Genomic DNA, 14,198 nt, shown 5'->3' with positions numbered 1-14,198 from the left:
TCAGAAACCAAAGTTTCTATAATTGCAACTAGGTGGTGGTGGTGCACACCTTTGATCCTAACACCAGGGAAGCAGAGACGGGAGGATCTTTGTGAGTTTGAGGCTAGCCTGGTCTACAAAGTGAGTTCCAGAAAAGCTAGGGCTACCTGGAGAAACTCTATATTGAAAACAAACCAAAAAAAAAAAAAATTTTTTTTTTCTGTAATTGCAATAAAGAATTTCAGCAAGATGGTGGATGGCCAAATCATTGGGATTTTATTTCAGGAAATATACTCCAAAGTCTTATTCTCTGACCACTCTTTTTTTACTCTTAGCTTTGAGAGTTTCTTAGTTGTGTTTAATTTTATAGATACAAGTAGCGCATATATATATATATATATATATATATATATATATATATATATTCGTATTTTCTGAATCAGGGTCTTACTGTGTTCTGCTGGCTCAGCATAGACTGACCTCAAATTTATGGTTCCACTGCTTTCGACTTTGATTCTGGGCCTTTTCCGTCATACCCAGCTTATATTTGTACTCTTTTCCCTAAACATTATTATTATTGTAGCCAAGATATTACGTACTTTAGACTGGTCTCAAACTTATTAATAACCATAACTGGCCCTGAACTCCTGATCTTTTGGCCTCTGTCCCTCCCAAGTGCTGAAATGTCAGGAGTGTGCCTTCACGTCCATCTTTCATTATTTCTTAAAACTAAGGCTACAAGCGCCAATGACAGACCTTTAACCTTCTTAATTTTTGTTTCTTATCTTCTTTGTCTTAGTTACAAGGCACATTCCTTAGTTTCTTGTTCTGGCTGCCTGCATTGTATCATTTCTTCCCTACACACCACAATCCACTGAAAGCTGAGGTATTCATCACACTCATCTCAATATTTCTCCTTGGCCTCTGAGATCTCAGGACCTTTGCCGAGATGCACAGCCTTCCATTTCCTGGCCTCGCATCTCCACCTCCAGCTGGATCTCTAAGCACTCTTTAACATATTGACCTTGGGTTCCCTTAACACATTTTGATTAGTCGAGCCTCTTTTTTTCCTGGGTGCTTCTTAACCTTCCGCGTTTCACCTTAACTTTACAGTTTGCTATCATCATCTTGAGGAAGGCTTCCTGCCAGGTTGAGTGCAGCTCCCCCACTTACTCATACTTGTTCTGTGCTTACCTTCATTGCTATGTTTTCTCCTGATGCTCTGGCTCCAAGGGCAGGATTCCTTTGTTAGTTCTGTTCTCTTGGCCTAAAGCTGGGAGCACACTAAGCCCTGAACTGTAAGTGAATAGACACATAAACTTGATCTGTATACAGATTGCTAAAAACATTTAGGTTTTCATTTACATGCTTACTACAAAACCCTAACAAGTAGTGAGTTAGCTTCCATTACCCCCATCTCAGTTTCTAGGAGGAACCATTCTATATTGGCCAGGAAAGCATAAAATAGAGTTTTCCAATTACCATAGGATAAAAATGTTCACTATTTTGTTCTTATAGATCATCTCTTTTCCTTTAGGCAATGATAGTAAGAAATGCTAAAGATACAGCTCATACAAAAGCAGAGCGGAATATTCTGGAGGAAGTAAAGCATCCCTTCATTGTGGATTTAATTTATGCCTTTCAGACCGGTGGAAAACTCTACCTCATCCTTGAGTATCTCAGTGGTTAGTACATAGTTCATGTAATTATTTACATTTGCTCCAGGAACTGGGTTCAAACATTATTTTCCAGTGAAACATGCTTTTCTTGTTGTGAACAAGTCTTAAAATTGATGGATACATTGAAGAAGGAAATTTACATGTGAACAAATGGTTCTGTTTATAGACAAATATGAAAGAAACTTTTCCTGACTGTAAAATTTTATTTGTATCTCTTTGTAACCAATTATTTAGCACATTAATAAGCTGGGGTAGCTACTGTAGTTCACATATTCCTTCCTATATAGAAATGGGGATGCTTACTGAGAGTATTATGAGATATTGAAAGTTTTTGAGTCATATTTTCAAGGGACTGTTCCCTGCTGGGAACCTACCAACACTTACCAACCCTTTGTCTTTTTTTGTTTATTTGTTTGTTTGTTTTTGTTAAAATCTCACTGCAAACCAGGCTGTCTGGAGCTCACTATGTAGCTTATGCTGCCTTGAGCTGCTTGCAGTGCTGCTTCAGCCTTCTGTCCCCATCCCCATATTATATCTATATCACAGATACGCCCGCATCTTCAGCAAACACAACTGGCAGTCTTTTTTTTTTTTTTTTAAGACAGGATCTCTCTATATAGCTCTCGCTGTCCTGGAACTCACTACATAGACCAGGCTGGCTTCAAACTCAGAGATGGGTTTTTGCATTTGCCACCAGCCTGGCATACCTGTGATTTTTGAGAAACAGATTTTGTCATAGCTCTTAACATGAACCTGAAAGCTGCAGAATTTCCCACCTTTTTTGTTAATACTACTTGCTTATGACTTCATAATTTCAAATTTATATAGAAGATTTTCTGAGTAGTGCAAGGTTTTGTGGTTCTGGAGAGTTTCTACACCCCTCACATAGATCCTCCACATTCTGTCATCTCATTGCATGTGCCTATCTTCCCTCTTGATGCATATGCATGTGTGTACATACGTATGCACACATACACAGTCAACATTTTTTTGTGCTATTCAAAGATTTTTTTTTTTTGAGACAGGGTTTCTCTGTGGCTTTGGAGCCTGTCCTGGAACTAGGTCTGTAGACCAGGCTGGCCTCGAACTCACAGAGATCCACCTGCCTCTGCCTCCCGAATGCTAGGATTAAAGGCGTGCGCCACCACTGCCCGGCATTCAAAGATTTTTATAACTGAAATGCTAACATTTACTTCCTATACTCAAGGACATTTTCTTTTCTTTTTTTTTTTTTTTTTTTTTAAGTTTTTCGAGACAGGGTTTCTCTGTGGTTTTGGAGCCTGTCCTGGAACTAGCTCTTGTAGACCAGGCTGGTCTCGAACTCACAGAGATCCACCTGCCTCTGCCTCCCAAGTGCTGGGATTAAAGGCGTGCGCCACCACCGCCCGGCTTCAAGGACATTTTCTTATGTAACTAGAATTATAAAATAATTAGGAAATTAACATTAATATAATATCTTTTAGTTTTCTTTAATTTGTTCTTTAGTCTGTCTTTGTCATTATGTTGACATTTTTAAAAAGAGTATATATAGCCCAGTTTCTGTAGAATGCCATCGATTTGGGTTTATCTGATATTTCTTTGGGAGTAGATTCAAGTTAATGCATTTTTTGACAGGACTGTCCAAGTGACATTGTATTTCTTCTCAGCAGTTCAGAAAGGAGGTGTGTGGTGTTTAGATCTTTGTCCCACTGCTGTTAATGTTCACTGTGTCACGTGTGAGGTGGTGTCTGCCAGGCTTCCTCTTTGGAATTAAAAGTGTCTCATCTCCTCATGCTTTCAGGTCCAGTTGTGGCATCCATTGGTTCTTGACATAACAGTTAACTGGTGTTTGCCAAGTGGGTTCTTACTCCATCACTCCACTCTCACTTACACAGAGCTTTCCTTTTTGTTCATTTAGTTACATCGTTTTGGGTTCCTGGATTTTAAGATAACTCAGACAGTATAACCCTTTATTATTATTTATTTCGATATTCAAATTATGCCACCATCAGGTTCATTCAGTTATATAAAGGTTCTGAAATGGGGAATAGTCACAGTCACTAAAATTTAGGAGACTTAATTGTGTACTAACATTTTCTTTTACATATTGAAAGCTGCTGGAAAGACTTTAATTAAGACTTTTTTAAATTTTAGGCCTGAAGTGTAAAAGCTGTAATTCCATGCCAATTTTAGGATTTTTTTAAAAAATTTTTAAGGAGTTAATGTTACAGATAGAAAAAAGTGCAGATTCGTTAGAAGAGGGTTGGAAGTAAGACATTGATTTCTCATACTTTTCCTTTCTAGGAGGAGAACTATTTATGCAGTTAGAAAGAGAGGGAATATTCATGGAAGACACAGCTTGGTAAGTGAACTTTTGTGGCTGTATGAATTCAGGTAATTATTCATGTAATTAAAGGCAAAACTATGTTCCCACACTGTTCCATAAATTGATCTGGAGCCAGTCAGTCACTCAGAACGTCCAGGGGGAACTGGGCAGCTATTGGAGGTCACATGATTCCTTTGCCCCCAGGACTTGGGTGGACCGCTCTTCACTGAAGAGTTTCCTTGACTTGGTAAGCTGCCTGTCTTGGTTGTGGGTGAGTGTGGTTTTCCAAGTGAAATTTTGTATGTGGAGCAATGGAAAGTATCAGAAATCATCTCCTCTTTTTTTTAGACTTTCCAGTTCCCAAGGTGCAGTCTTAGGGAGGTGATTACCCTGAGCACACATCTGTGGATTGATTTTATAGCCAGAATGGGATCTGCCCTCCTATTCGTAAGATGGCATCTGCTTCAAATTAAAAATATACACATCCTTTTGTGAAGGGACTGTATTGGGTGACAGTAAACAGTTTGACCTACACATTAATTGAATAGAAAACACGTAAATGTTTTTTCTATCTTAATTACCAAACTGCATTCCATTGTTTAATTTCAGGCCTTTTCTAACACAGAAGCTGCATTTAAGAACCTTAGGGATGAAGTGCCCTTTTTTGGAGGAGGCTCTCTGAGCCCTGTTGGAGGCTGTGGTCCTGCTGGCTGTGAAACTGCCTCAGTCCTCTAGGACACACCCTCTCCATCCTGGAGTAATCTGCAGGATTGCAACATTGTTACACAGCCAGTATTGCAGTGCTTTGTGCTTTTCGAATCCAGACAGGGTTGATTCAGCCCTTTATTCTTTTGAGGTAGATAAATTTGAGTGTCACACAGTTTATAGTTGTGGGCTGGCTGGCAAGAGGGTGGGCAGATACTGTGGGCATTGCTGTTTGTAAATACACAACTATATTATGTAAGGGATGAGTGGGCTTCCACAGGTCAGGCTGTAAGAACCAAGACTTGATCTCTGAGAATAACAAAGTCCCTATTTCCTGTGGAATCTTAAAGTTGGGGGAGGGTGGGAGGAATTTGTTTGATCTGAATGACTGTTGGCCTAATTCCTACACAGAGAGAACAAAACCTAATTGATAATAGTTAGAATAGATGGGACATCTTTGCCGTTTTAGCAGTATGTTCTAATGGAAAAATAAAACATGGTATAGTTTGACTAAAATGAGTGACAAATGCCCCCTGTGCCATCTCTTTTCCCAGTACATTCTTCCACCCCACTAATTTGGTCTTTGGTGCATGTCTGTTTCTTTCAAGGAATTTTATTCCATACATAAACTTCTTTGGGTAGATTGATTTTTAAATTTTTATTAAATCACTTCTGTTTCCAGCTTTTACTTGGCTGAAATCTCCATGGCTTTGGGGCATTTACATCAAAAGGGGATCATCTACAGAGACCTGAAGCCGGAGAACATCATGCTTAATCACCAAGGTGGAGCTATATCATGAACAATTCTGTAGAAAATAATCCGCTTATAACCCTCCATTTTCAAGGCTCCCATGTTTCTCTCTCTTGTTGCATATTTCCCCCACAGAATATATAACACTGTAATACTTGCTGGTACTTTTAATTATTTAGTATTTATAATTGAGCTTAAACAGAATTAAAGGGGGCTGGAGAGATAGCTCAGATGTTAAGAGCTCTGACTGCTCTTCCAGAGGACTCAAGTTCAATTTCCAGTACCCACATGGCAGCTCACAACTGTAACGCCAGTTCAGGGGATCTGACACCTTCACACCAATGCACACAAGATAAACCTAAATAAATTATTTAAAAAAAAAAAAACCAGTCAAATATATTAGCCATTCTTTACAACTTAGAAAAAAAATCCTATATAAAATGTTGTGACCCCCCAAAAAACAAAATAAATAAATGTTAATTTTGATTTATGCCATTGATTTTTTTTTTAACGACATAAATGTGTAAGTTGTAAAAGCAAAACTTGTTTTAGACATAGTATTGCTGCATAGCTATCTAGCACTGAACTTAGGGTCTTCCTGCCTCAATGTCCCAAGTTTTAGAATTACTTGTATATACTATGCAGCTAAAAACAAAACTTTCGGGACTGGAGAGATGGCTCAGAGGTTAAGAGCACTGGCAGCTCTTCCAGAGGTCCTGAGTTCAGTTCCCAGCAACCACATGGTGGCTCACAACCATCTGTACTGAGATCTGGCGCCCTCCTCTGGCATGCGGGCATACATCGAGGCAGAATGTTGTATACATAATAAATAAATCTTAAAAAAAAAAAAAAACAAAAACCCTTTCTATAATTTTAATGTCTGAAGAAGAGAAAGACTGAAATTGAACCAGATTATTTGGCATAGCCACATTAACAAAATACTTACTAAGCATAGGTTAATCAGAGAGACTAACATTCTGTACAGCTGTGGGTATAGCAAAGTGAGTGCTGGCTGCAGCTGCGTGCGCCTGCCCCTCCCGTTTTTACTGCTGTAGTCTGAACTGGGAAAGACTGCAGTTTACTCGAGGAACAAACTAGCAGATCAAGGCATATTCAAGACAGTGAAAGCTGCTAGTCCCGATCTCCTGAGGATGATTTATGAGATAGTTAACCAATGTAAACTCTTAGACAGACAGTGGTAGATTGTATATAAATGTTCCAAATAGCGCTTTTTAAAAATTTGTTTTTTAAGGGGCTGGAGAGATGGCTCAATGGTTAAAAGTATTTGCTGTTCTTGCAAAGGACCTGGGTTTAGTTCCCAGTAACCATGTGGTGTTTTATAATGTCTGTCCAGGGAATCTAAAACTGGTTTTTGCTGGCAGCAGGCACACATGTAGTGTTCATATATACATATAGGCAAAACAGTAATACATGTGAAATTAAAAAAGCAAAACTTGTTTTTTTCATGGAAAAATGATAGAATTGACAGAGTGCATTGTGGGAAGCATGTTTGTATTCCTACCTTCCCATCCCAGACCAGGATTTTGATTCTGAATTCGTTGTTGTTGATTTTGAGATATTCCTTTAAAATTATTTTTCTGTTCTGGGAACTGAACTTTGTGCATGCTACCACGAAGCTATAGCCCCAGCCTTTCTGATTCTCAGTTCTAAGGCAAAGGGTAGAATAAAGGAATGGTGCAGTAGTAAATACTGTTTTAACACATTGACTTGAATATACCATTTGGTTCTTTGAGAATAAAGGCCGTGGCCAGGTGTAGTAGCACACACCTATAATTCCAGCACTGCACCGTATAAATAAAGAGTATCAAATTCAAGAGTAGCGTGGGTAGGTAGTTGAGTTCCAGGCCAGGTGGACTACCTACCAGATCCTGTCTTAAAAAGCGTTCTGAGGGGCTGGAAAGATGGCTCAGTGGTTAAGAGCATGTGCTGTGCTGCAGAAGGAAAGACCTGGGTTTCCAGCACCACTGTTGGCTCACAACCATTGGAAGCCTACTTTCACTGTTCCCGAGCTGCCTTACAGCTTATTTAGACACCAGGCAAACATTGCACTTACATATGTGCAGGCAAAATTATTCATACATAAACTTTTAAACTTGAGAAAATAAAAGATAAATAATATAGCCCTATTTCTTGTTTTGTACCAGAATGTAGATTTTCACAGTTGAATAAATGAGTCATTGCTTGAAAAAATATTGTCCAAAAGGGACCTTGAATCATAGGGCTTTGGTGTTGTGGAGCCACTGAGAAACTTATCTGAAGTGATCTTTGTGTAAGGTGGAATTCCACCTTCTGGAACAGAAATGATTATCTGATACAAATTTTAGTTCTTCCCCTTCACTGGCAACTTTTGGCAGTAAATAATTTAATTCATTGTGCTAACTGATAGCATTTGGCATGCATAGTAAGTGATACAGTGACTTTCTCAGACTAAGGAGTTTGACAGTCACTTACGTACAGTGAAGAAACAGTAGAGTTGAAGCATGCCATGAGTTTTGTTTAAATACAGAATGTTTATTAGGAGTCTGTATTACTTACACTAGACTTTCAAAGAGACTTTCTCAGGATGGAACAGAATTCTGCATGTAGGAAAAGAGCCAGAGCTTTAGGCAGCTTCATTATTTTCTGTACTTTCTTCTTACTGCATTGATTATATCACTTCTACTTCCCTGCCTTTAAGTAGTTACTACCCCACAGTAGATCAGGTAACTAGTTCTGGACATCTTCAAGATACGTTTTAGAAAGGAAAAGCTAAATTGAAGGAAGAATTATCTGTTTGCTATATTCAGATACTTGAAATTTTCAGAATAATCATGCTATCATCTTTCATTATAGGTCATGTGAAGCTAACAGACTTTGGACTATGCAAAGAATCTATTCATGACGGAACAGTCACACACACATTTTGTGGGACAATAGAATACATGTGAGAGCTGCATGTTAAAAGAAATATAACTGGTTTGGGGGTAATATCTAACTTTACCTGGTTTAAAATAGTGTCTTAGTTTTCTTAGTTTAATAATTTTATTCAAATAATATAAAAGTAGATAAATTTTAAGACTTTTTTTTCCTTTTTTTTTTTTCATTTTAGGGCCCCTGAAATCTTGATGAGAAGTGGCCACAATCGTGCTGTAGATTGGTGGAGTTTGGGAGCGTTAATGTATGACATGCTGACTGGAGCAGTAGGTGCACATTAAAAGTTGCATGTTTCATGATCATTTTAGTAAGAGAACTTGGCTATGCTTCTAGAACATGTTCCTAGTAGAGTTATTTTTAAAGCCTAAAAATTGGTTATCAGTAGTTTTTTTGGGTTTTGGTTTGGTTTGGTTTTGATTTTTTGAGTTAGGTTTTCCCTGTATATCCCTGGTTGTGATGGAACTGACTCTGTAGACCAGGCTGTTATTAGTGGTTTAGCATTAGTGGTAGCTTATGATTTTGTGGGATTCCACACTTTTTTTTTTACCTGCATGTTTGTCTGTGGAGGGCACCAGATCCCATGTGTTTTGCCTGCATGTTTGTCTGTGTGAGGGCACCAGATCCCAGGGAACTGGAATTGCAGACATCCTTGAATCTCGATGTGGGTCTGGAAAGTGAACTCAGGTCCTCTGGAAGAGCAGCTCTTAACTTCTGAGCCATCTCTCCAGCCCTGGGATTCCATACTTTTAAAAATACTTTTATTTAAATGAACTATATAGGGACTGGAGAGAGCTCAGTGGTTGAATAGTGAAGTCTGTCCCAGTTCAGTTCCCAGCATCACATCAGGTGTCTCACAGCCTCCTAAACTAGTTCCAAAGGATCTGGTGCCTCTGGCATTCATGGTCACCCACCCACATACACAATATGTGCACATAATTAAAGAAATTAAAAAGAAACTGGTTTATGGCATGACAATCTAGTGAAATACATAGGGAGAAATGGGAGTTTAAAATGAGAGGCCTTACTGACCACACAAGACTTCCTGGGCATTGCTACTTATGTATCATTGCTTAAAGCCACAGGTCTGTGAGTTAACTATTTCTGAGCATGCTCCTTCTTTCTTCTTTCTCTCTATCTCTCTTTTTTTTTTTTTTTGTGTGTGTGTGTGTGTGTGTGTGTGTGTGTGTGTGTGTTTTTTCGAGACAGGGTTTCTCTGTGGCTTTGGAGCCTGTCCTGGAACTAGCTCTTGTAGACCAGGCTGATCTCAAACTCACAGAGATCCGCCTGCCTCTGCCTCCCAAGTGCTGGGATTAAAGGCGTGCGCCACCACCGCCCGGCTTCTCTATCTCTTTCTTGAGACATGGTTTCTCTGTGTAGCATTTCTGGCTGTCCTGAAACTCTGTAGATCAGGCTAGCCTTGAACTCATGTAGACTAGCCTGACTCTGGAGTGTTGGGACTAAAAGGCACGTGCCACCACTCCTGTTCCCATCATGTTTTGTTATCTCAATGTGTAGCTGTCCCATTCAGGAACTAGATAATAATGTTACTTAAAATTTGTTTTTATATGCTAATTTCCCACTCTTTTCTACCCTTAGCCTCCTTTCACTGGAGAGAATAGAAAGAAAACAATTGACAAAATCCTCAAATGTAAACTTAATTTGCCTCCCTACCTCACACAAGAAGCTCGAGATCTGCTTAAAAAGGTAGGGTTCTTAAATGGCAACTCAACAGCACAGACATGTACATACACGCTCAAAGACACACGCACACACACACCTGTTGTTTGGTTTTTTGTTTTGTTTTTGAGACTCACTATGTCTTACTATATAGATCAGACTGGGCTCAACAATAGAGATCTGCCTGTTTCTGTCTCCTAAATCTTGGGATTAAAGGTGTGCACCCCTACACCTGACTCATATGTAATAATTTTTTTTAATCTTTGAAAATCGTATCTGTGGATATAGTCACACCTCCATCCTTATTCTTCAACTTCCTCTAATGCATCCAACACTTACCCCCCAATTTCATGCTTTCCTTTTTGTTTTTTTGAGACAGGGTTTCTCTTTGTAGCCCTGGCTGTCCTGGAACTAGCTCTTGTAGACCAGGCTGGCCTCAAACTCACAGAGATCCGTGTGCCTCTGCCTCCCGAGTGCTGGGATTAAAGGTATGCGCCACCACTGCCCTCCCCCCCTTTTAAAATAACCTATGCAGTCCAGTTAGTGGTGCCTGCATAACGGGTGTGGAGTCATCTGCTCAAGCATGGGCAATATGCCAGTGGCTATGATCCTAAGAAAAAATAACTGTCCTTCCCGTGCAACCATCAACTGCCAATAGCTCCTTCATGAAAGGTGGGGCTTCATAAGTCCCTCCCCCATCTAAGAATTTAACATATATTTTGATTAGAGATACTAAACAGAAAAGACTTGTAAATTTTTAAAGATTTACAAGATTTTCTTTTGTTCTCAAACATTATTTGGTATTAATAAATTGTATCTTCTGGAGCACAAATAGGGCCCACATTCTCTAAAGGAAAACAAATCAGTTTGATTAATTCAGGATTTTCACCAGCGCTTCTTTTCTTCCCTAAAGCTGCTGAAAAGAAACGCTGCTTCTCGTCTTGGAGCTGGTCCTGGGGATGCTGGAGAAGTCCAAGTAGGAATTGAGATGTTTGGTGTTTGGGGGAAACAATGCTAATTTTGCTTATTTGTGATGGCTATATGTGTGTATTCATATATGTTTAGCTTCAGAAAAGTGATTTGCCATTTCAGCCATCCCCTTTGACTTTTCTAGGCTCATCCATTCTTCAGACACATTAACTGGGAAGAACTTCTAGCTCGGAAGGTGGAGCCTCCTTTTAAGCCTCTGTTGGTATGTATATTGGGAAGCATGTAATATGGGAGATCAGTAACCTTGTTCTCCAGTTATGGGGGTTGAACCTAGGATCTCCCACATGCCAGGCAAATGCTCTGCACTGACACCTAAGTGCTGGTAATTTTTAAAATAAGAAAAGTCTCAGAGAAACCAGGTGTAGTTGTGTACTCCTGTATGATAGTGTCTTTGTTTGCTTATTTATTTATTTAGTTTTTCAAGACAGGGTTTCTCTGTGTAAGTAACAGCTCTAGCTGTTCTGGAACTAGTTCTTGTAGACCAGCCTGGCTTTGAACTCACAGAGAGACCCACCTGCCTCTGCCTCCTGAGTGCTGAGATTAATGGCATCTGCCACCACTGCCCAGCTGACAGTGTCTTTATTGATGACATCTGCAGTGACCCTTTCCAAGTAAGATAACTTTCTGAGGAACCAGGGTTTTGAATGTCAACATGAATATGAGGGCAAGGGACCATAGTTCAGTCTATAAAAATGCTTTAGCTATGGCAAAGTAACTTGGTGTTTATTTAGCTTCTGCCTCAGAAATTGAGAAAATATACTTTCTCTATTTCTTGGGATGTAGGTGGAGGAAGAGGATAATGAGACTGGTTATTCTGTCACAGAGCATAAGATGAACTGCTTTAAAATGTCAACATACACAGGGCTGGAGAGATAGCTTCATTGCTTAAGAGCACTTGTTCTTGCAGAGGAACCTGCACCCATATGATAGCTCATAGTCATCCTTAACTCCACTTCCAAGGGATCCAACACCTTCTTCTGACCTTCAAGGACACTAGGTAGGACATACACTAGTACACTGCCATACATGCACAGAAAATGCTCATAAAATAAAGTAAACCTTAAAATGTCTGCATATACAATTGTAAGGATAATTAACCCAGATACCTACTGCCCAACTTCAAAAATGACCAGGTTATCTTGTTTTTTTTTTTTTGTTTTTTGTTTTTTTTTTTTTCGAGACAGGGTTTCTCTGTGGTTTTGGAGCCTGTCCTAGAACTAGCTCTTGTAGACCAGGCTGGTCTCGAACTCACAGAGATCCGCCTGCCTCTGCCTCCCAAGTGCTGGGATTAAAGGTGTGCGCCACCACCGCCCGGCCTAATCATCTTGTATAAACATAAACATAACAACTAAGCCATCATCACTGCTAAAAGGTTGACCATTTCTCTATTTGTTTGTTTTGATTTTTCTTTTTTACCCGTTATTTTTTCCCTCAATAAGGATTCATAGTCTATACATAGTTTAGATGCTCCTTATTATATACAGATGTCCCTTCTCATGTCTTCTGGTGATTAATTGAAAAAACTGGATCATTTGTCCAGTAGATTTCCTCAGATTAAAAAAATGTGTTTTTTTTTTAATGTGTATGACTATTTTTGGTGCAAACGTGATATGCAGTAGGTGTGTGTCTGATGTTTGTGAAGGTCAGAAGAGGGCATTGGATCTCCTGGAATTGAAGTTATGGATGGTTGTGAGCCACAGTGTGGATACTGGGAACCTAACCCTGGTCTTTTGGAAGAGTACCCAGTGCTCTTAATGGCTGACCCATTTTCCATCCCCAAATTCCTTACATTTTGCTAATTTTATCCCCATGGTGTCATATACTATATTCATCTATTTCCAAAATCTGGGTAATTAAGGAACTTATTTAATATAGATGGAATTCTTGATGCTGTATGCTTTGACAAGGAGGCCTAACTTACAGTTTTATTTCTATCAGGATGTTAGTAGTCATTAACGAATGCCTGTCAATCAATAGTTCTTAATCTGAGACCAAAGTCTAGAAACATTTTGGTTTTGTTGCAAGAGGGCTCTGCTAATACTACAGCACACACACAGCTCTCTACAATAAAAAAATTATCAAGAACAGAAGCTAGAAAGATGGCTCATCAGTTAAAATGAGCACTGACTATCATTCAGTGGACCTTCGTTCAATTCCCAGCACTAAGATGGTGGCTCACAACTGACTGTAACTCCAGTTCTAGGGGATCCTACACCCTCTCGGGCCTCTACAGGCACTGGGCATGCATGTGATGCACACATGCAAGCAAACACATAGATACATAAAATAAAAAATTAAAATAATTAAATCAAGTCCAAAATGTCAGTAGTGCTGAGGTGAAAAACTCCAGTCCAGTTCTCTGTTCTCATTCAAGGTTTACACAATGGTCTCATTTTCTTAATTCATTCTTTATTGCCGGAATTTTTCCATTAAGCAAATTTACCAATTGTTTTGTTACTCTAAGTATAGTTGGTACCAGGAAGGCAGGCTAAATGTTAGATTCTTTACTAGTCTTCAGAGTAATGAAATAGTTCCTTAGAATCTTCCAAATTGTACAGTGAGTTATATGTTTTTTTGTTTGTTTTAGTGTCATTAGCTCAGATGTTTTAATATATGCAATATTTTTCTGATTTTTTTTTTTTTTTTTTTTTTGAGACAGGGTTTCTCTGTGTAGTCATGGCTGATCTAGAATTCATTTTATATACCAGGCCTGCCTCTACTTCCCGAGTGCTGGGATTAAAGGCTCATGCCACTACCACTTGGCTGCTTCTTTTGTTTTGTTTTGTTTTGTTTGTTTTTTTAAATACAAGGTTTCACTATATAGCCCTGGGTAGCCTGGAACTAATGGTGATCCTCTTCCTTCTACCTCCTGAGTCCTGAGATCACAGGCATGTACCACCATGCTTAACATAAGTCATATTTTTAAATAGATACTTATTTCTTATATTGGTTCCATGGGTCTGACTAGACACATCATGAAAGAGAAGAAATTAAAAGAATCTGGTCATTCGATGATACTATAACAAGAAAACATACTCAGAATAAACTACTTTAGAGCTGTAAGGGGAAGTAATGCACAGTGAGAATTCAGGACACGGTGGTTAGGGTGGATTTGGTGCTGGGGCGCCTATACCAGGGAATTACATGTGCCAGGCAAGTGCTTTACCACTGAGCTACA

The 14,198-nt window shown here is 39.1% G+C and overlaps 1 protein-coding gene across 3 annotated transcripts in view; it reads left to right on the top strand.

The window, feature by feature from the left end:
* Rps6kb1 (ribosomal protein S6 kinase B1) overlaps positions 1 to 14,198 on the top strand; it is a 44,245-nt gene that overhangs the window by 21,199 nt on the left and 8,848 nt on the right. For 2 of the 3 annotated variants that reach the window (XM_057776420.1, XM_057776421.1), the window contains exons 5-12: positions 1,517 to 1,664; positions 3,942 to 3,999; positions 5,351 to 5,451; positions 8,273 to 8,363; positions 8,529 to 8,619; positions 9,950 to 10,057; positions 10,944 to 11,006; positions 11,145 to 11,222. In XM_057776420.1, the coding sequence (XP_057632403.1) occupies positions 1,517 to 1,664; positions 3,942 to 3,999; positions 5,351 to 5,451; positions 8,273 to 8,363; positions 8,529 to 8,619; positions 9,950 to 10,057; positions 10,944 to 11,006; positions 11,145 to 11,222 (738 nt within the window). Of the gene's footprint in view, positions 1 to 1,516; positions 1,665 to 3,941; positions 4,000 to 4,572; positions 4,775 to 5,350; positions 5,452 to 8,272; positions 8,364 to 8,528; positions 8,620 to 9,949; positions 10,058 to 10,943; positions 11,007 to 11,144; positions 11,223 to 14,198 lie in introns of those variants that run through there. The other variant, XM_057776422.1, reaches the window with a different exon arrangement.

Source organism: Chionomys nivalis, chromosome 7 (genome assembly GCF_950005125.1).
Source record: "Chionomys nivalis chromosome 7, mChiNiv1.1, whole genome shotgun sequence".
NCBI classification, from domain to species: Eukaryota; Metazoa; Chordata; class Mammalia; order Rodentia; family Cricetidae; genus Chionomys; species Chionomys nivalis.
This window is presented reverse-complemented; position numbering and strand designations above follow the sequence as displayed.